The 21921-nt window shown below is 36.1% G+C and overlaps 1 protein-coding gene across 1 annotated transcript in view; it reads right to left on the bottom strand.

The window, feature by feature from the left end:
* ITGBL1 (integrin subunit beta like 1) overlaps positions 1 to 21921 on the bottom strand; it is a 161472-nt gene that overhangs the window by 93017 nt on the left and 46534 nt on the right. The window contains exon 3 of the mRNA XM_074378488.1: positions 2898 to 3044. Within this exon, the coding sequence (XP_074234589.1) occupies positions 2898 to 3044 (147 nt within the window). The remainder of the gene's footprint in view (positions 1 to 2897; positions 3045 to 21921) is intronic.

Genomic DNA, 21921 nt, shown 5'->3' with positions numbered 1-21921 from the left:
AAGACATCGAGTATATTAGTCATATTCCCAAATATTTCCTCTGGATTCACTTTATATTTATGGAGCCCACCATTTCCTGTTTTCATACCCTCTGCACAATTCGGTTACCCAGGTCACTTGTGATTTGCTATCATCAGTAAGAGTTTTTTTCTCTCTCAGTCACGTATAGATGGTGATTCTGCAGAATTGGAGCTTGTTATTTTTCTACCTTGAGAATACTTGTGTCAATTTTGCTTTTATTAAACTTCGTTTTCTTGCGGTTTTTTTTTTTCCTGAAAACTATTTCAATGTATAAAAATTCATTTCAAATCTAATGCTACAATTCGTGGTATTGCCTCATCTCATTTTTTCTCTAATTATCACCCTTCTTGTTCATTTTCACATTTATTCATGGTGTCTTTCAACCATCCACGTATCTGTTCATTCAATTTCCTTGTTGCTTATTATTTTACTGGCAAAGTCCTAGGTGCTATAGGAGATAATAAGATGAATAAAATTAAAACTAAGTCATAGACCAGGAAGAAAGAGCTAAATGATGGGTAATTTATATGTATATATGAAACCAGATGACGCAAAGGCACTTGCAACAGATTTGTGACAAATGCTGTATAGAAAAGTATAAACCTCAGTCTGGCTCTGAGAGGGAAGACATACACAGTGAAGGAGTAGGTCCTTGAGTTGGCACTTGATGTATAGATAGAATTTCAACAAGTAGAAATGGAGAGAAGACTTGTGATATTGAGGGAAAAGCCTGGGATAAGAAACAAGGATGGAGAATTCAAGAACAGTGAAGAGTCTGGCTTGAGATTGGAGAAAAGGGAATGCTGGAGACCAGGCCCTAGGACACTGCTCGAGGATTTTAGACTTTGTCTGTGAGAAAACCAGGAGCCCATCACGGCGAGGGAGCGAAGGTCGCACAGTCAGGACTGTGCATGCAGCCGCTGTTTGCAGGAACAGCCTCTGTCTCTGAATGAGACAACTTCTCTCTGATGTCCCCCACAGGCGAGCTCACTCCAGTCCACCCATCTGAACCGCTCCTGGGTGAGGCGCAAAGTTTACAACAGTTCAGAGACTTCCTGTCTTACTCATCGAGTAGAATTTGCAACAGAGGCTCCAAGACATGGCATATGGAACCCAGGCAAAAGTGCCAGACTTGGGTGTTCGTGCTGTGTCATCCTGCAGCTCTTTCTTGGTTGCCAGTTAACTCAGTCTCGAGGATTGGTCTTCTACTTTAGCTAGATTATTTTAGCTCTGACTTTTCATTCTGCTTAATATAGCTGTCTCTTTCTAGGATGACTCCCTGTCTTGAACACCAGCCTATATGCCTGAGGCAGTGGTGCTGGGGCCTCGGTTTGCTCTGCAGACTGTGCCTTGCCCTTCTGCACCCCTACAGAGTCAGCTTTTGAAACTCCTTCAGTCCCCAGCTCCATCTCCATTCTCCCTCTGCCCTTCAGTCTTATGTCCCCTCCATACATCTCTGCTTCCCTTTCTGCCCCAAGCTGCTTCCTATAAACCACACTGAGGTGTGAAAAGTTGGTACAGAGGAGGTCTGAGGAGGAAAGTTGGTACAGAGAACTCAGAGACTGATGCAGTTTGGGGGCAGTGGTCCTGAACTAGGCTGGTAGAAGTAGGCATTAAAAGAAAGCCATGTGAGCACGAGATGCCCAAAGTAAACGCGAAAGGCTTAGAAATCGAGAGGAGAATAAGAGAGACAGAAAAAAAAAGACTAAATGTAACACTGAGTGTGAATTTATCTCTTGGCCCCACAATCTCACTTCTAATGATTTATCCTAAAGATACACCTCCAAAAATATGAAAATACATATGCACCAGTTCATTCTGTGCATTTTTTATAATCCCAAAATATTGGAAACTGCCTAAATGCCCAAGAATAGGAGACTGACAGAATACACTATGTCACCTGCCCAGAACTGAGTGTGAAGTATCTGAAAAAAAGAATGAGAAACATTTTCATGTACTAATATGAAGTGAATCCCAGGAGGTGCAGTTGAGTAGCAAAAACAGAGTTCCAAAGAGCACATACAGCATGGCTACCTTCTGTGCAGGAAAAATGAAAAACAACATACGTAGCAATAGCTCACACCCTTGGATCTATGTAAGAATTCCCCAGAGAACTTGTAAAGCCCACTACATCCATATGATACCCCCAAGCAACTGAATCAGAGCCTCTGGGGCAGGAGGATTGTGAAGTTCAACCAGGACTGAGAAAAAACTGACTTTGAGGCTCCATGGGCCCAACTGTTACAAGAGTATTTAATTACAGTAACACTGGCTAAACACCATTGAAACCAAAACCATAGCTGTTTTTGTTTTACATGATTTTGGTAATTAATTTTAACAGCTCCTCTGTAAATTTCTAAGAAATCTTTTTAAATGACTTCTATGAGATAACAAAATGATTTAGTCAAAAATCTTGCAGTCAGTATATTCTTCAATGGATCTCACATCCAGGGCATTGAAACCTTCATCAAATTTGAAAAGTTTGGTTCTATTTGATGCTAAGGTATCAACTCAAAGCACTCTTGATCTGTAACCGAAAATAATTAAGTTGGTTTGTATCAATCCCTCTTAAAATAGTTATGCCAGCATTCAAAATCATGACTCACAATTTATATCAAATGTTGTTAGCGGATTGTTTCCAGTGAACATCCTGCTTGAAGAAGGAGGCACTTGGAACAGCTGGAGAGTATCAAACTTGCCAGTCTCGGCAAGAAGACAATTTTTTCCCTGTTGATTTATCTGAATTTCATTTCTAAAAAATACACTCAAAAGTAGTCTTGCTCCGAGGTTCAACATCTCTCGACGCCTCCATATTTCCACTAAGAACCCACATTTGATTATTTCATTTAAAAACTTTTGTAGGCTAGAACTCTTACCTGCATTAGAGCAGATGACATCTTGAGAATTCTTGCACATCTGGTTACTTTTTTTCCTGGTTAGGTCACAGTGAGTCGGGTACTGACAAGCATCCCCGGACCATCCTTCATCACATTTGCACTTGCCACAGTCACACTTCCCATGGCCTGAGAATTTAACAACATCTGGTTACTCTGTTTTCCACAGGAAACCATGATGGTAATCAAGAGTCTTAGGAGGGATGTTGGTTCAGGACTGAGCAATAATAAATTCAAACACAAGTATACGACTGTGGCTGAGGGGTTATTCTATTCATAAACAGGATAATGACATACGTGAATTTTATTTCAACAACCAACTTTGATAAATCATTCTAAAAATATTAAATTAACTCATAGAGACATTAGTATAGATAGATAAAACAGAAGACTAGTAAACCACATAATCAAAAAACAGCATGAAAAAACATCCACCAATCACCTACACATTCAAAACACAAAAGCCTAATAAAAATAATTTCCATTTAACTGTATTTTACAACACATAAAACCACCAACTCTGAGTAAGGAATCTTACAGGAAATCCCACTAAACATTGCCCTTATACTTATTTGAATTTGATATGTAATAACATTTTATAGATATATTAGATACCACCTTGGAATAAGATTGAGATGAAAAGTAAATATACATTCTGTTTCTTGATGGCGAAATCTGGTTCAAGAATCAGTAAGAGTCATATTCATCTACCACCACAGAAATTTCTCAATCTTTCATGTTCTGCAATCAACATTTTGCTGTTTTTATTACTGCGGTCATTAACTGTATTAAGCCCTGCTGGAAGAAGCCTTCTAACGTTTTCATTGACTACATATTAGACAGAAGTGCAAAACAGATACAATCCTCAGTCTGTCCTCAAGGAACTTAGGAACTGCAAAGCCAAGGCTAATATGCAAAGAGGATTGTGTTGTCTTCAGCCAGAAATGTTTGTTTGATCTTGTATTAAGCTGATATAGTCAATGACTGATAGAAATAAGAGGAGACAGATTTTCTGGACTTCTTTGACCTTTAACTGGGACTTGAAAAATGAGCAGAGTTTGAATGGGTTGCAGGGAGAATAATCTTATGTTATTCAAGATAATAGTACTACGTCTTAATGCCTGAAATTCATAGACCAGGGTGGAGTGGAATCACTGATCTGGGGCCAACAGTCATTCCATGTGACAGCCAAATTTACATGATGAAGTCCAGATGGTCAGTCAGAACGGATGCCATTTGGGCAGATTCGGCAGTGTCTGAATCTGTGATTGGCTGTGACTTTAAAACTCCTCTGCATGTGGCCTGGTCCATGAAGTGCTTCTATTCCTGTTATATTTTTCAAATTAATTATTCCATTTTACAAACAAAACCTTGCATGCACCCTAACTGCAATTCATTTTATCAAGTGCACATTACTCTGTTAAACTGATTGCATCATTTTGCATTCTTGTCTGGTCCTGCGTGATACTGTCAATCTCAGCCAACTTGGTATCACTTATAAGCATAAGTGAGCTCTCCTGCCAACCATCCAGTCTATTTATAAAAGTATTAAGCCACATTCTTGAAGTGGCTAAGCTTCTTTTGGTGAATTAAGTATCTCGGTAACTGTAATGACACTTTAATAATATTAGTGTATTAGGTTAAGCCATATGAAATAGCCATTTTTATAAGTTAAGTATCAGCTATTTCTTATGTTTCTTCCCAATAAAAAATTGACTGCAAAGAAAACAAAAATGATTTAGAAGAAAAGGAAATATCCAGAATAAAAGAATATTCAATGCTTCTTTCATATTGGATGGAACCTCTTAGACTCCAAATTAAGGCGTATGTAACAGAGATGAGCAGTGGTTTGTGGGTTAAAGTTTACAGATTTTTTTAAAGGGAGGAAAATTTGGAAAAATAAAGGAAAAATAAGGAAAATGGACAATTGATAGGGAAAGAACCATTCATCCCACACTGACCCAAGGAAGCACCAGTAGAAGCAAAATTTTAGGTGTTTACACCCCAAAGTTAGTCCACGGAGATCCAGTTTCAGAAACTTCTTCCATAAAAGGTTCTACGAGAAAATTAACATGGGAAGGAGAGCCCACATTCTTCGCGTAGTGTGTCACGATACATACCTACACGCGGAAGCCCATCAGATAGATGTCCTTTCATGAGAAAACTATGACTTCATTTAGCTCAGAATATACAAATATTTTTTATTTCCCTCATAACCAATATTAATATTTAGGCACACACTGTGTCAGCTGATGTGTTTTCAGCTTTTCCTTTGTCTGAAAAGAATACCATGCCTCTCCCTTCAGCTCTCTTGCTTTCCCAGACGCCAGTGGGTTGTGGGAAGGCTCCCTTATACAGAACTTCCAAAATACGCCCAGAAGTAGACTTAATAAAAGACTTTTTAATAAGGTCTACTTTTAAAAACAAATCTTTTTTTTTAAAAAAAATTCTTTCATTTCTCCTTAAACAAGTCTGTGCACTGGCTAAATCAAAGCCTTTTTATGATCACCTCATGATCTTCAAATGTTATAATCAAGCAATTCTTTGGTTCTTTCTCCTCCTTCAACTAAAAGAAGCAGATGGTAACTATTTTTTTATTTCCTTCTCACTTAGTTTGGAAATTAGCAAACCTGTATATGTTCAATAAACTTTAATGTAAATCCTGTAATTGCAAGGACTTTTCCATTAATTCAGTAACACCCTAGGTACCTCTGCTCTAAGCTGTTATAAAGTGAGCAGTCAATAAAAGTTGTTGACAATTTGGCTGACTTGAATGGAAAAAAAATGAAATTACTCTCTTGCAAGCAGGTAAAAGGACTTTTTAAGTCATGACATTTTCTACAATACAAAGAAAAGTACATATCAGGCGTTGGCATGGAGACTAAACTGAGCTCATTACTATCCATTTTTAAAACTTTTTAGTAATTCATGAAGTAGCTTATAAAATTTTAAAAAGTAACTCATGGACAAGGCAAAGTATTTTTTAAATGGATTATCACTTGATTCCCTTTTAAAACATTAAAATTCTAGATCAGTAGACAGAAAAATTGAACTGGAAATAAGGCTATAGGGCAAGCCAGGTATTTTAGGATATAATACTCTGTCACACTGTTCTGACATCCCTACCTCATTTCTGGAGGAAGAAAAACTGGACACAGCTCATTGACAAGTAGCTCTTATAGAAATGTGTATTGGTAAGAGGAGGGGCAAACTTCACTGAGGTGTGCATTGAGATGATCAAAAAGAAAGGGAAAGTTACTATAATAGCCACTCACTTGTTCCGAAATTGCTGAAGGCAAGATATTTGGACAATAGGAAAACAGCACGACAACAGTGGTAGCCATTGCTCCAAAGAGAAGGAATATCTTCCTGTGAAAATAGGAACAATCCAAAATGTGCTGACCCCTGTCCAGGATGGCTTCCTGGTTCTCTTTTTATTGAAAAGTAGTTGGTTTACAATGTTATGCTAGTTCCCGGTGTACAGCATAGCGATTCAGTTATACATACATATTCTTTTTCATTATATATTATTACAAGCTATTGAATATAGTTCCCCGTGTTATTCAGTAGGACCTTACTGTTCATCTATTTTACATACAATAGTTTGTAGCTGCTAATCCCAAACTCCTAATTCATCCCTCCCCCCCACCTTTCCCTTTGGGTAACCATAAGTTTGTTTTCTATGTCTGTGAGTTTCTTTCTGTTTTGTAAATAAGTTCATTTGTGTCATTTATTTTTAGATTCCACATATAAGTCATATTATATGATATTTGTCTTTCTCTGTCTGACTTGCTTCACTTAGGGTGATAACCTCTAGGTCTGTCCCTCCCCGTTCTTGACTCACAAGTTATGTCATTCCCCATTCTGAAAGTTTATACTTATCATAATTCACAATAGATAAGTTTCACCTATCATTCAATTGAAAAATATCCCACTTTTTAACCATTTTAGATAATTTATCTTGTCTTTCTTTTTACATTGGTATGCAGACATTTACTCTGGAAAACAGCTTTACCAAACTACACCATAATGCATAAGATAACAAATATATATTAAACTTCTGAGTTACAAATCACTTTAACTCATAATCTTTTTTGATTCTCAAGATGGCATGAAAAAATAGAAAACAAATATTACCATCCTCACTTACAGAAGAGGAAATTCATGGTCCTTGAAGAATGGATTGTCTTTAAACGGGCCCTCCAAATTTTTAACCAAAATCTCAAGTTGCCCACTCAGCTTGGGTACCTACAAACTTGAATAAGAATAAAATCCCGTAACTTTCTGTCCTTTCTTCCTCTTAGGTAACCTTCATCCACACTGCCTCCTTCTTTCCAGCTCCAAAGGCTGTGTCAAGGTCCACTTGTTGTCAAAACACAGCCTCTGGACCCCGCTTACTGAACTGAGACTCGAGGTTAGAGTTTTAGATGAAGCAGAAAAGGCAGCTTTATTTCTTTGCCAGGCAAAGGAAGTCACAGTGGGCTAATGCCTCTAAGACTGTAAGCCTGCTGAGGAGAGAAGGCAGGGGGTTTTATAACAAAGAGTTCAAAGGGCAGAGCTAATTTCCATAGAGATGGTACAGGGTAACAAATTGTTGCAAAGTTGTTCCTGTTTTTGTAGATGCAGTCAGTGGTCCCCTTCCTCTGCTGGGTATGAAATTCACCTCTGGTTTTGGGACTCTCTTTAAATTCTTGTACCTAAGACAAAGGATGTATAGGAAGGGGCTCCATGGAAAAGAGCTCTGGAGAAAAACTTGTGCAGTTTAAAGTCAAGTTGATAAATGCTTTTAGACTTTAAAGCAGGCTGAAGCCTGGGCTCTCCTGCTGCAGGCTGGGACCTGCAGATCGAATAACAGGATACAAGGAAACCACAAGGGGTCAAAAGCAGGGCACTGAGCATGGTCCCAGCACAGAGCAACACCAGGGGGTGGGGCGGACCACCCAAGTCTCCCTCCTCTCCAGCCCAACCCTGGTCAGCAAGAGCATGAGAAAAAAAACTTTAAACCATCATCAAGTTAAGCAGTTACAAACACTATTGCAGATATCAGATGATCACCAATGATGACAATAGGGTCCTGCTCAGTTACACATTCCTTTCAAGGAGCCATGATTTCACTGCCATCTGGTACTTTGGGGGACCTACTTCCTCTCTCTCCTCTGTTTCAACCTCAGCTTCATCATTAGCACCTTCCTCTTATACTGTAAAACTGAACAAGTGTCTCCTGGGCTTTACAAAAGGTAATCAAAACTCCCTCTATTAAACACATGTCCCTACTTTTGTCTCTATGTCAAGTCAATTCTCCCTTCTTTATTCAAATCTCCAAATAGGTAGTTTTCATTCCCAGTCTCACTTTTTATCTACAATCCAATTTTAATCCCATCATTCTATTGACATTTTTCTAACTAAGAAAAATTAATATGCTTTTTATTTCTGAATTCAACTGGCATTTAAATCCTTATCTTATTCTTTGCTTCTTAATCCTCTGGCATCTTCCTCTCTTTCTCCCACCCTCCTCTTTGTCCTTCTCTGCCTCCTTGCCCTCCTCCATCATGCCTAAACACAGAGCATCAGTGAAACCCATAATCCCCAGTGCATCTCAGACAATACAAGAAAAACAAGAGGAAAAAAACAGACTGGAGCATTTATTCTGAGGAGAGTTAATTAAACCTAAGATAATCTTTACATTCCTGAATCACACTAAGTTTTAAGCAGGCTTGAACTAAGTTATGGTTAATTGTTTTGTTTTGTTTTGTTTTTTCCCCTTGGCATTCAGTGAGCAGTTGGAAACTAGAAGGAAAGCTCATGAGGACTATCAGAGAAAATTAAAAAAGGAATTAAAAGCAATATTTCCTTTGCTTATCCAGATATCCAAGTTTTAAGTTAAATAAGGTAAAGATAAATCTTCCACATACACATGTATCAGCTTCCTTGAAATTATAAATATACCATCTATTTTGTTCTGACCTTTGATTTATTTTTTCCACCTAAAATATATCTTGGAGAACCTTTGTCAAGAAGTGGGGAGAGAAGCTGAGATTTGATTTTCCCTTATTTGAAACTAACAAATTATCCTGCTACATTTTCATGGACTCTGGCATGAAATATGAGTCTCTTGGGTCAGGGTCAAAGAACTTTATTACACACATCAATAGCAGCCACTGAAATATCCATCTGAGTCAGTTATCTAAGCCCCTGTTCACACAGGACAACACAGTGAGGAGCAGGTGATTCTTGCTCATGCAGTGGGTTGTGTTATGAGAGAGACACTTCCAGGGTAGAGAACCTGATTCTTTCAGCATGGGGAGTAAGCATGCCTGAACATGCCCTGGAAGGGTACATTATTTTACTACACTAGACGATAAACAAACTTCCCTTTGCTCCAAAGGGGAACACCAGATCTATCTTCCAAGGCTCTCTGTACAGACATCCATGAAGAGATATTCCAGAATGGACGCAATCAGTGCCTGTCTTCACAAAAGGTAATGGAGAATTATCTCCCAACACCTATTCATATCAACATTTTAGCCCATAGAGATCTATTTCACTCTTTCTAAGATGTAAAATGTTCCACTGTAGATAGCCACAGCAATGTAGCCATCCTTTCCTAATGCGCACAAAACTAGTTTTGATCGTTTACCACTACAAACAATGTTGTAATAAGTATTCTTCCTTAAACATGCATCTTTATGCAGAAGTGTGACCAGATCTGTGGGATAAATTATTATAAGTGGAGTTTATGGAAGAAAGGGTATGCATATCATTAAAATTTTAATAGATAAAGACAGATTTGTTTCCAAAACTATGCTAAATACACTCCCACCAGCAATGTGTGAGGATACACTTGCCAACACATAACATGGAACATTATCAAGTAACCTGTGTTGATCTGAGCATTAAAAATTACACTGGATATATTTGTTGGCATGTGCCAATGATGGATGACATTCAACATCTTTCTTTTGGTTTATAAATAATTTTTATTTTAAAAACAAAATCATTTTTGTCTCATTTTCTTAAAATTTTCTACTTAAATATTTTGCCTAGTTTTCTATTGGGTTGTTGGATATTTTCATGATTTTTATGAGCATTAGGTTTTACATGTTAATGAATTTAGTCTTTTGTCTGTCATTATTTTGCAAATATTTAATGACATATATAGTTTCTCATACTCCTAAATCATATGATCAAATTCTCTCATGTTTTCTTCTTGAAAATTTCATTTTATGCATAAATTTGGAATTTTTTTGGTAAGGTAAGAAAAGTCCATATTTATCTTTCCATGCTGCTAGATAGGTTTTCCAACATTATTAATAAATGGTTGATTCCTTTCTCATTGATTTGAAACACCACTTTTATCAAATACTACATTCAACCCTATATAACCTTATATTGATATCTTTGTAAATTTTGTGTTAATGCCAAACTACTTTAAATGCTCAAGTGGAATAATGTGTCTTTAAAATGTTGGTAGTTCTTGGTCTCTCTTTTGTAGTCTTTGTTTTCAGTATTTATCTTTAGACTCAAGTTGATTTAATTCCAAAAATAAATCTTCTTACAACTTTGGGGAGGGAGGATTTAATTACATTAAGTATAAAGATTAATTTAGGGTATATTCACAGATGTACATTAATGTATAATGTAAAACAGTCTATCAATTTTAATTAATTGACTATGACATGTCTCTTATTACTTACAAGAATCATTTTTTTTAGATGGATATTTTGTTTTGTTTTCCTTTAGATATTCAACATCTGCATAAAGTTAATGATCATTAAACTACTAGAAATAACTACTTATTTCCTATGTTTAGTTATCTTGCCTTTTACTTATAAAACACTGTTTAAAATGGTACCAAGAATGGATACATGTTCCCTATTCTTCACTTAATACACTAAACTTAATGCTACTTTTAAGAGGAACTGTGATATATATTATTTTCATATACAGAAAATACTAATCTATTTTATTTAATTAATTCATCTTTTAAAATCAGAATTGATTGTTAAATTTTATCAAATATCTGTTCAACCTCTCTAGAAATGATCACATGATTTTTTTTCTAGATTAGCCTATCAATATGGTATGTTAAAATATGGTAAACTATGTTAAAAGATACTAAGATTAAACCAACCTTGCCTTTCTTGTACAGACACCATTGAAAATGGCATAATATCTTTTAACATGCTGCTTTTTTTTTTTAAGCATTTGGGGATAATGAGAATTTTAAAAATTTAAAATTGTAACTATGGTTAGTAGGCTTATTTAGTGTCTTGTTTTATCTCTTCTTGTGTTCATTTTAGAAAATGTTAGAAAATCATCCATTTCAACTAGACTTTAAAATTTATATTCATCAAGATTATTTTGTTTACACTATCAAATCCTTTTGTATATTTCTAAGGAAGTGTTAATGGGAAATCTTATCTCCTTGAATAGCTTTATTACTAAATAAGAAAGAACACAAAGAAATTAAGCTTTTAATTAACAAATAAAATAACAAAGTCATAAAAAGACAATTTTTAGGGAAGAAGGATCCATTAAAGATGAAAGTGGATATTAATAAATTAGAAAACAGTCATACAAACATGTGGGCCTAATAAATCTAATTGCTAATAAAAGGCAAAGCCATTAGCTACCATAATACAAAAAAAGAAACAAAGATGTTTACAAAATAAATTTTAAAAAGAAAAAGAAAAATTCTGAGAAAAATAAATAAAGTACATAAAAGATACATAAATAAAGACAGGTTATATACACACATACAAAATTCTGATAATCATTATTTTGATTATTTTTAAAGTCTTAGTAGGTCACCGTTTTGGTTTATTTTCCTGTTTTACAAGAGTTTCAAGAGAAATTTTTTACACCTATAATCAATAGACTCTTTTGTGTGTTTTATTTTATCTAGTTTATTATTTTATTTTTAAAATTATAGAGAACTACTGACCCTACAACATTATTTGAGAATATTTTTCTTTCAAATTCTTACACTATTTTTTCTTACTTCACTTGCTAGCACCTTCAGTAAAACTGAAGTTGATTTTTGTTTCCTCATTTATATCTAGCCTGATTCTCCTGTAGAATTATTTTCTTATCTTTCAAGTCCAATAATTCTAACCACACCATACTTTACTTCTGGTTGATCTGCATTTTTTTCTAGAATATGTTGTCCCCTTTCTATAAAGTGCACATATTTCAGTGAAGTAATCCTAAATTATATCTTCAAAAATTATTCTTTTCCTCATTTTTATTTTCTGCTATAGGTACACCAATTATGGTTATGTTGGATCTCCTTTTTCTATCCTTCTTCATATGCCATTTCCTAATTTTGGATATAACATTAGGTTATTTCTCATTTCATTGTTAATATTCTCAAGTCTGTGTTCCTCATTGCTGACTGGCCTGGGGAGCATCTATTCTTCTTTTCTATATATTCATTTCTGTGATATTTATATATCTTCCCAGCCTCCCCCATATACTGTCAGATAATTTTACCTTCTTTGAGGCAGCAGAGCATAAAGCTTAAAGTCATGGACTCTGTAACTGTACTGCTGGTGTATGAATCAATCCCCACTATAAAGCTTTGTTGTGTGAATTTCAGCAAGTTATTATATATATATATATATATATGTATATTATATATATATATATAATATACATAATAATTTCTGAGATATCTATATATCTCAGAATTCTTACTTGTAAAATGGGAACAATAGTATTATTTGCATTATAGAGTTATTGTAAGGATTAAATCAGATGACAATTGTAAAGTGCTTAAGACAATGACTGTCACATAATAAGCACTATGTAAGTAATTATTAAAAATCCTTAAAAATTTTTTCTCTGTTTTCCTACAATTTCCTCCCTGAGTACTTGCATCTTTTCTTTGAGCTCATTGCCTGGAAGCAATATATCCATTATGAAGAATTCTTTCTTTATAATTTTATAACATGAAAAATTATTCATAATTTTTATCAGTTTCATAGTAAGATGATTCAGGTATTGATTTATTATTTGAGTTTTGTTTATTACTCATATTCTATATTTCTTTTTTGTATTATTTTTTCCACAGGTGTCATGCTAACTTCTTAATTATTATTCATTACTGAATGAGAGGGAGTTTTCCTAGAATAATTATTTTTGAAAGGATAATGTGGAAAGGAATCAGAGTGAACTTCTCTATGAATATTACTTTGCACAAACATGCAAATATTTTATTGTCAATCTCTAAAGGTAAATTTGGTGAATTAAATGGTATATGAATATGCAAGTTTAACAGATATGGCCATAATGATTTCTAAAATGGCTGTAAATGACTTTTGTTTCAGCCAACAATTGTTAAGTCACTGCTTCTTCTTAACTTGCATTATTTATGCTTCCTCTTCTGCTTGAAATGCTCCCCAACCCTCAATTGGAAGAAAAACCTTTTCCAGGCTCCCATTACACTATGTACATATCTATTACTTCACTAACCCATAATTATCTCTTTACATGGCTCTTTGCCCCACTAAACTGTTATTTTCTTTAGGACCATGACTGTGTCATCTTAATTTTATATCCTTGGTTCCTATCCAATTTTCTGGCACATAGTATTTACCAAAAAAAAGGTTTGATAAATATATAAATGATAAAGGCAGCATAAAATTACTGTCCAAGGACACATCACTGGGAAATAGTTAAAGTAGAATATAAATCCAGTTTTTTATTCCTACAAATCATATCTTTTCACTATAACTTTCCTCAGTTATATGAATATAAATTAAGGGACTCAAGTCTAGGTCAAAAACCTGTTTTACATCCTTGAAATTATAATTATCACTCAAATGACTTGCAAATTACTCAGTCATTTTAATGCTGGCAAAATTATGGTGTATGGTTTGCATAGACATTAATAATAAGCTTTAATTCATATGAGATTTTAAAGCTTGGTTCAAATATAGTTTCTATCTAGGTAACTAAAGTTTGACATAGGATTAATAAACCCTCATAAAAGTATTGCATAATTCTTTTTTTGATTAAGCTGCAACTAAACAACTATAGATAGGGGAATTATGACTAAAACTCAGTTGCTTCCAATGCAAACAATCTTACAGAACACCTCTTTCCAAATGAAGATATAGAAAATATTTACAGTCCATTCTAAGGTAAACTGACTGGGAATTGATTGTAGCAATTTAATAGTTTGTGATCCATATGACAACTTTAATTATCTAGGAAAGGAGAGGAACATTTCTGCTTTACATGAAAAAAATGTGTATGTTTTTAAATTAATAGTTTTGTTTAATTAGGATTACTGAATCAACCCAGAATCTAGGAAATTCAGTGAGATTATTATAAGGCTGTATGTTGAATGAAATAAGTTGCTCAGTTGTCCAAATTTATCCTTTCATTTCAACTTAGCTTTTGCCAAAGCCACACCATGGGCCACAGCATCGTCAAATTGCTACATATTGTCAGACCTAACAGTTGAGCTCAAAGCCTTTCTCTGAAATGTTATGTAGCTCTAAAGACTAAGTTGTACATGAAATCATCTTAATCTAATATATTTCTATCACTTAAGATATGTATTCTATTTTTAATTTTGCCTAAATTACTCGGCCAAAATTTGTTTTAGTTCTTGGTGTTCTTCTTGGAAAAAAAGAGATAGAAGAGCATGGAGAGTCAGTCTGACTGCCAAGAGGTGCTTTCTGGCAGTCAGAGCTGATATAACTTTTCCACAGTCAGGGCTGTACTAGTCAATTTGATTAAAATATTATGAATTTCACATATCTCCGGGGACTGATCATGGAATGAGACAGGACATATCACTTGAACACTGTCACCTCTGTATGCCTACCATTCTACTGAAATGTGTGATCACAATCAGGGAGAGAAACATTGGATGCCAGAATGGGTTTAGGGAAGAATTTATTGAAAAAATGTAGATAATGCTCATCATAGAAAAATGTATCTATGATATATATATATCTCCATATCTTCAATATGGAGATCAGCCAAGAAAAGCTATGTATTAAAAGTTTATTAAAGGCCATTGATTTCTTGAATATGCACAAATATCATTCTTCCAGGTATTTTCCAGGGAACAATTATTAATATGTGATTAACATAAGCTAATTTGACCAAGAGTCATTCTCTGTAATTAAGGCGATATTTGCTAGTGAGATGACCATTGGAAAAGAATAGACGGCTTGCGTCAATTTACTCAACAGCTTCCGTAAGATAAGGTAAAAATGAGGGTAAGAAAGGAGGAAATTAACTTCCATTGAGTACTTACTATATGTCAGGCCCCATGCTAGGTACTCCGTGTTCATTAGGTTAGTTACCAAAACCTTATGAGCTTAGAATGAGAAAGCCAACACACAGGCTCAGAGAGACCAACTGGCTTGTCTCAAATCATAAAATCTGATTCAAACCCAATATCCCTGACCTTGTATTTTCTACCACACTTAGCTCCAACAGTTACTCTTTCCAACGTAACTTTCAGGAATGCACATGCCTTTGTGGTTATTTTAGAATAATGCCTGTTAAGAGATTGTGTTATATAATCTTATCTACATTGATTATGCTAGAGAAACTGGATCTTGTTTTATGTATTTTGTCTTCTGAAAGCTAAATGCTTTTAGATGTTAAAAAAATGCAATGTTATTTTAGTAGTAAGCCTGATTTGGGGGATAGGAAGGCAGTTAACACAGTTCTCAGAGGAAATAACTATAGCCTTGTCTCATAATTACTTGCCAGGAAAGGTCCTCTGAAATATAGGGCCACCAACCATCCCCAGGTACCCATATTTAAGAACAACAGAATAAACTGAGGACCAAATGCAAAATTTATGACTAAAAGCTAAATAACAGAAGTAACCATGAGAAGTATGCTTTAGAAACTTCTTCACAACAAAAATTAAGCCTATTGACAACGTTTGATGTACAGGTCCTCAGGGTCACATGAAAAATATTCAGCTAGAACTTTTAGTAGAATGATTATGAAGAAAGACTTTGAATTGGGAAATCTTGCAAGGAAAATATTCTTGTAATTCCCTCCACCAAAGTTCTGGGGAATCAAATTGTCTTCAAAGAGCTAAAGGGCAGCCTGGGACATGTTTTGTTGTCGTTGTTTGTGAAAATAATGACAATCAGTGTCAACTTGTTTTCACTTCCGGACCAATCTCAGAGGAACTCTCAGCTTACCCTTAAGGAATGAGTCTGGAACTGAAGCTTAGATCAAGTTCGCACAGAAACACACTGAGGCAGCCTACATTTCCAGGAAGTCAAAGGAAGTTTAGAAAAATGCCTCCAGTCATGATTTTCATAGGGTTTCAAAGATACTTTGAAACATGCTAAAGGTTCTAACTCAGCTAGTTTGATCAGGATGTCTTTTGAAATTTGACCAATAAAACTTTCAGTGATCAAATTCATAGAATTAAACTAGAAGTCAACCTTCAGATATATTCTTGGAATTCTAGAAGTTTGCTCTGTGATCATGGTATTCAGCATTGGCTTAAACTCAGCTGAATGTTGATATTAACACCTAGCCATTAGGAATATGGTGCCTCAATTATGTATTGTTAATATTGCTTAAACAGAGGGTTTTTAAAATTTTTCTATTCCAAATAATCATAGGTTAGTTTAATTATATGCCTTTAGATAACCATGCAATAAAAACTGGACCTAATGTTAGGAGTTAGGACCTGACACTTCTAGGCTTCCACTGATAACTATAATCATCTTTATGATAGTGAAAGGCTATTATTTAGATTCATTATGTTGATCAATCTTTTTACTTTATTACAATAGTGTTATGGAAAACAAAGAATTTTGCAAGGTAACAGTTTAAAATTGTTTTGCATTTGTACATTCTCACTTTATAATTTCATGTTCAGAGAAGAATTTCATATGTTCAACCACTTTCCTTTCCTCTATCTAATCTTAAGTGTCAGGAAGTGAAGAGAACTTTACCAGGAGATACACTATTTAGAAAATTTGCAATAGGGATGTTGTTTATAATATATGGAGCTTACATTTTGATAGGAAGATAGATTCATACACAATTAGCATCTAAATATACTGATACTGAATTCCAAAAATATACATTAACATATATTTGGAATCTGCTAAAATATATTTAAGCATCCATTAAGCAGAACAATCGTGAACTTGATTTTTAATTTGCGATGAATAAACACACCACTTGTCAGATAATGTACTGAATATTTATCCTCTGTATGTTCTTAAAATAGAAATTTGCTTCTTAGATAAGTAGAGAATTACTGTAAATGATTTCTTGTGCTTACTTTTTTGTTTTGTTTTTTTTTTAATGCACTTAATGGTACCCATATCATTTTAAAAAATTAACATCTCTTCAAATAAACAGCTTACTTCTAGGGAATAATTTGGGGAGATTAGTTCTTTAAATAGAGGTGTACACTTTATTTTAAGATGTACACACTTGTCTTGAATTTTTGAGAGCAAATTAAAAAGTATGGAACCTTCAAGAAAAGTCCAAATCACTATGAAAGCAGATAAATTACTTAACAGATAAGGTAGAGTCTCAACAAAACTATGAAGCAAGTGGGCGTGGCATCTTTTCTAGTACCTGACATCCTTCTAATTTTTGTGAAAACCTGCCCAATGAGTTTGACTTCACGCGATATTGTAAACGGCTAATTTTTATCCCTTCAGAACATTGCTTTACAACAGCACAATATCTAACCCAAAAGAAATAGGAGGATCTGAATAAACACTTAGCAACTGAATGAGTAAAGGAATATTAATGATTACAAAAATTTAATGATTATAAATGATTAAACTGAAACTTGAAGCTCCACGAAGGAATTCAGTCCCACGGCGGTGAAGTAGCCCCCTGCAGTCTTACCTTGTACCAACTCTTTGTGCTTCTTGTTTAGCAACTTTTTAGTCACATTTTAATCACATGAAGTAATACTGAAGATCTGTGATTTGAACCAACTAGTAAAAGATTTTTAAAAATCAACAATTAAAGCTAAATTTATAGTTTAAATAGTGCAGTTGAATTTAATGAACTCAGCCATCATTTAAAGTTTATCCCATATACCGCCAAAGGTTTTGACAATCACCAGCATTTTCCTGTAATATATCCTTCTAGAGTGAGTGGGAACACCTCGAGCAGTTCCAATACTGACCGGAAAAAAAAAAAGGCCCCAGGTACTTTCACACATGTAAAAATTTAACTTTACTTTTCTTAGTCATTTTCTGACATTAGCATTATCAGTCATTCTCTTAACACAATACCATATTCTATTTTTGAACAGAAAAGTCTATACATCAACGTATTTCAGGTCAATGGAGAAAATACTTTCTAACAAACAAAACTGTTTAAAATGCATTGCGCACCCTTGTGACGAAAGGGTTCCTCCTCACCAGAAGTCTTCAAAAATTTTTAGACAACCTCCTTAAACAGAAACTGCACAAAACTCCAGTTATAAATAGCGAGTTCACTCATTCACTTTTTAAATGTTTTATTTATTTATTATTTAGTTATTTTATCTTTGGCAGGATTAGGTAATTACGTTTAACTTATTTTTGGAGGAGGTACTGGGGATTGAACCCAGGACCTCACGCATGCTAAGCATGCACTCTACCACTTGAGCTATACCCTCCCCTCATTCATTCAGTCTTTAACTCAACAAACATTCACGCGCATGGCAGCTCTGGGCCGAGGGCTGCGTCAGGTACTCTGAAAGGAGTGGTGAGGCCGCACATCTGTGATTCCTGCCTCCACACATCCGATACTCTAGTACAGAAGTCCGCTGGTAACCAAGTAATTACACAAACACATGCACAATTACACCAGTGATGGCGGCTATCTAAATAAATCAGTTATCCTAATGACCATCCACATCCTCCTCAGACAGGAGATGGAGTCATTGGTTTTTGACATTCCCTATTTTAGATATCATGCTCTAGTGTCATATTTTAAATTTTTTGATTTAAGAATAATAGCAAAAGGAATGAATAAGGAAGGACTGACTTATCTCTCTCTCACCAGTAAAAGAACTGAACCACTCCCTCTCTAAAGTAAGTCGCCATGAGGCAACGCGAGCAGATTTTAGTCTCTGAAGCGTATCATCAACAGTATTAGTTGTTTTTTTCTTTTAAAGATTGGTTATGCTTTTAACTGGGAGAATTTCCAACGAGGGAGCAGCTGTTCCCTGCTATGCCACTTGCAGCCCAGACGGGAGGTGGTGAAAAAAAAAAAAAAGAAAATAGTTTTTCCCCCCTTAATCTCCTTAGGAAGACAAAGATTAATCACACTTAACCGCGGTAAAAAAAAATGGTTTCGTCACCTTCTCTTTCTCACCCACGTTAGACAACTCAGTTGGCCATGATCCACAACTCTCAGCCATCACGTTTCACCTCCACCACAACAGACTCGGTCTGAGGAGCAAGGAGTAAAGCTTTCGGGAGAATCATCGCGGTCCGCGCCGCCATCGCTCACGGCAGCGTGGAATGGCGGTCCCTCCCACAAGCTGGTCCTGAATGCCTGGCTCTGGAACAAGGAGCCACACATGAGCACGTGGCTTGATTTTCTCTTTACAGCCACAGACACTCCAAAAACTGCCTGATGCGCTTCCACATTTTAAGCTCAAAGTGTTGTCAAGAGTCTAAAAATAAGTGACCCTGAACGTGAGCAACACACACTCCTCCTCTGGTGAATTAGCAAAGTGTTCAGTTTTTGACATTTCGGAAGTCACCTACATTAATTACAAGGCTATGATTTTCTCACATGAAAAACAAGCAGGCTTACATCAACATTAGTCCAGAGCAGAAGGCTCACTGTCAATAAAGGTAGACAGTATTTTTGTCGAAATATGCTATCTAGGTAGTAAAATCTCATTATTTTGACATTCAGTTAGCAAAAACACTTTGCACTTTCAATATAGTGGGTGGTAAGCTCCACGCTCCAGGACGTGTTCTAAGCCAGCTCCGCTGGCCAGAAACGCAGGGCTGGGCTCGCGCCAGGAGGACTGGGAGGGTTTGCCAAGGAGAGGGAGCCACGAGAAGGCAAGGCTACTGTGTTTGCCACCCAGCGCTGGCTGTCTCTTCCCATGAAGCGGTAATAGCGGGTCATTCACACATTCCTAGAACACGTCCAGCAATAACATCTATTTCTCCAGAAACTTTGAATCTAGGACCAAATATTTATTTCAGCTAGGAAGGGCAATCACTTTTGTTTGATGGAACAGATATGTTCTAGGAAAGGTAGCTGAACAGTGAATTTTCCCACAGCAACAGTACTCCTAGTTCATTTACATTTTGAATTTACACAAAAGGAAAAAAAAATCCCTGCATGATTGGAGGTGAGCTCTTGGGTGAGAAGTGAATGTGTACTGAGGTGTCTGTTCATCAGTACTATTTTGCCTGCAGCTGGATAACCAATCACTCTCTTTTCCTTTGAAGACACTGCTTCATTTTCCTAACTCTAAGACTTTATGCAATTGCTACTCTTTGCTCTTGTTCTTTGCCACTTTTCTGCCTAGATCAAAAAAAAAAAAGTGTCTTCCTGTGTCTGGGTTTAAAGCTCTTCAAATCTGACTTTTCGTTATCTTCATTAAATATAAATATCATGAGTGCAAGGAACCCAGACTTGTTCTGGCACCTAGAACCCTGTACATGGGACACCGCAGACACTAGGACATAGTAGATGATCAATAAAAATTTGCTGACAGGGTGAACCTCCCTCAGCCTCCCACTTACGAGTCTCATCACACTTTTCCTAGAGCACTCGAAAAGCTGGGTGACTGGTCTCTCGGCTCCTAATCTTTCTGCCTCCCACGAAGGGGTGGTCCATGTTATTCTCCCTAAATCATGCTTCTGGGAAAGCTTTATCTCTTCTCACTTTTGGGAGCACTTTACTGGCATCTCACAGCTGAACGCAGGTTCCTCCATGATACGCCGCAGACGAGTCAGAGAGATTATAACTTCTAGCACTTGGACGACAGAGATAAATTGGATGGAACAGTCAGAGTGTCATCTTTTAAAATTTTTTCGTGTGTAGTTTTCTGGTTGAAAAATAACTAGTCCAGAGGGACAGACAGAGTCAGTGTAATATTTTGATTATGATTTTACTTGAGCTCATAGTGGCTGGATAATGTGTCAGGAAAAGGGACAGGGAAGCTCTCCTGCAGTCCCAGAGGAGCAAAGCCCTCCCAGATGCTGCCGTGGGTGATGGAGCAACCAGTCGTCCTGAGCCCAGGTCTTCTGGTTTGGGTCCCTGAGGCTCAACCATATCGTCTGCCCCACCCACCACCCCTCTGCCCTCAACTCCTGCTCTTCCCTCCTCACTCCATCCACCCCAGCTCCAGCTGCAATGGTTCCCCCTCCTTGAATACAAAGGAAGGTCCTTTGTATTTGCAGGTCCTTCCTAGCCACCCTATTTAAAACCACAGTTCTCCTCCGCCCAGCAATCCCTATTCCCCTTCCCCAGCTAGTTTTTCTGTAGTATTTATCACCATCTAACTTACTATAGTGTTGGCTTCTTTTCTAGCTTATGGTCTGTTTCCCATATTACAATGAAAGTTGTCTGTGAGCAGAGATTTTATCACTTTTTATTTGCTGCTGTGTCTCCCACTTCTAGAACAGTACCTGGAAATGAATAAGTGAAAGAATAAAGTAACTAATGAATCTGGGACAACTTTCCAACATTACCCCAAACTCTATGTTACCAAACACAGCTCCCACATTAGCAAAATTCTGTGTGAGTCTACCCAAGGTCATTCCAGTATCTTTTGTCATCCCTTCATTTGGTAAGCCTCTCTTATTTATTTCTGACAAAATCCTATCTCTCAAGTGGCATTTTTATTTAAGACAGAAGTCAGATACAGGAAGATTATACCAAGCAGACAGATAGCAGTTGAGTTCACCACTTCATCGTCCTGTGTGTTCCTCATTTCTACCTCCTTCTCAAGCCCTAGACACCAAGTGCTTGATTAGAAGCACATCTGGCCTCTAACATCCCGCATACCCTCCCCGTG

This window comes from Camelus bactrianus, chromosome 14 (genome assembly GCF_048773025.1).
Source record: "Camelus bactrianus isolate YW-2024 breed Bactrian camel chromosome 14, ASM4877302v1, whole genome shotgun sequence".
In the NCBI taxonomy this organism is placed as follows: domain Eukaryota; kingdom Metazoa; phylum Chordata; class Mammalia; order Artiodactyla; family Camelidae; genus Camelus; species Camelus bactrianus.
Note: the sequence above shows the minus strand (reverse complement) of the source record. Positions and strands in the feature narration are given on the sequence as shown.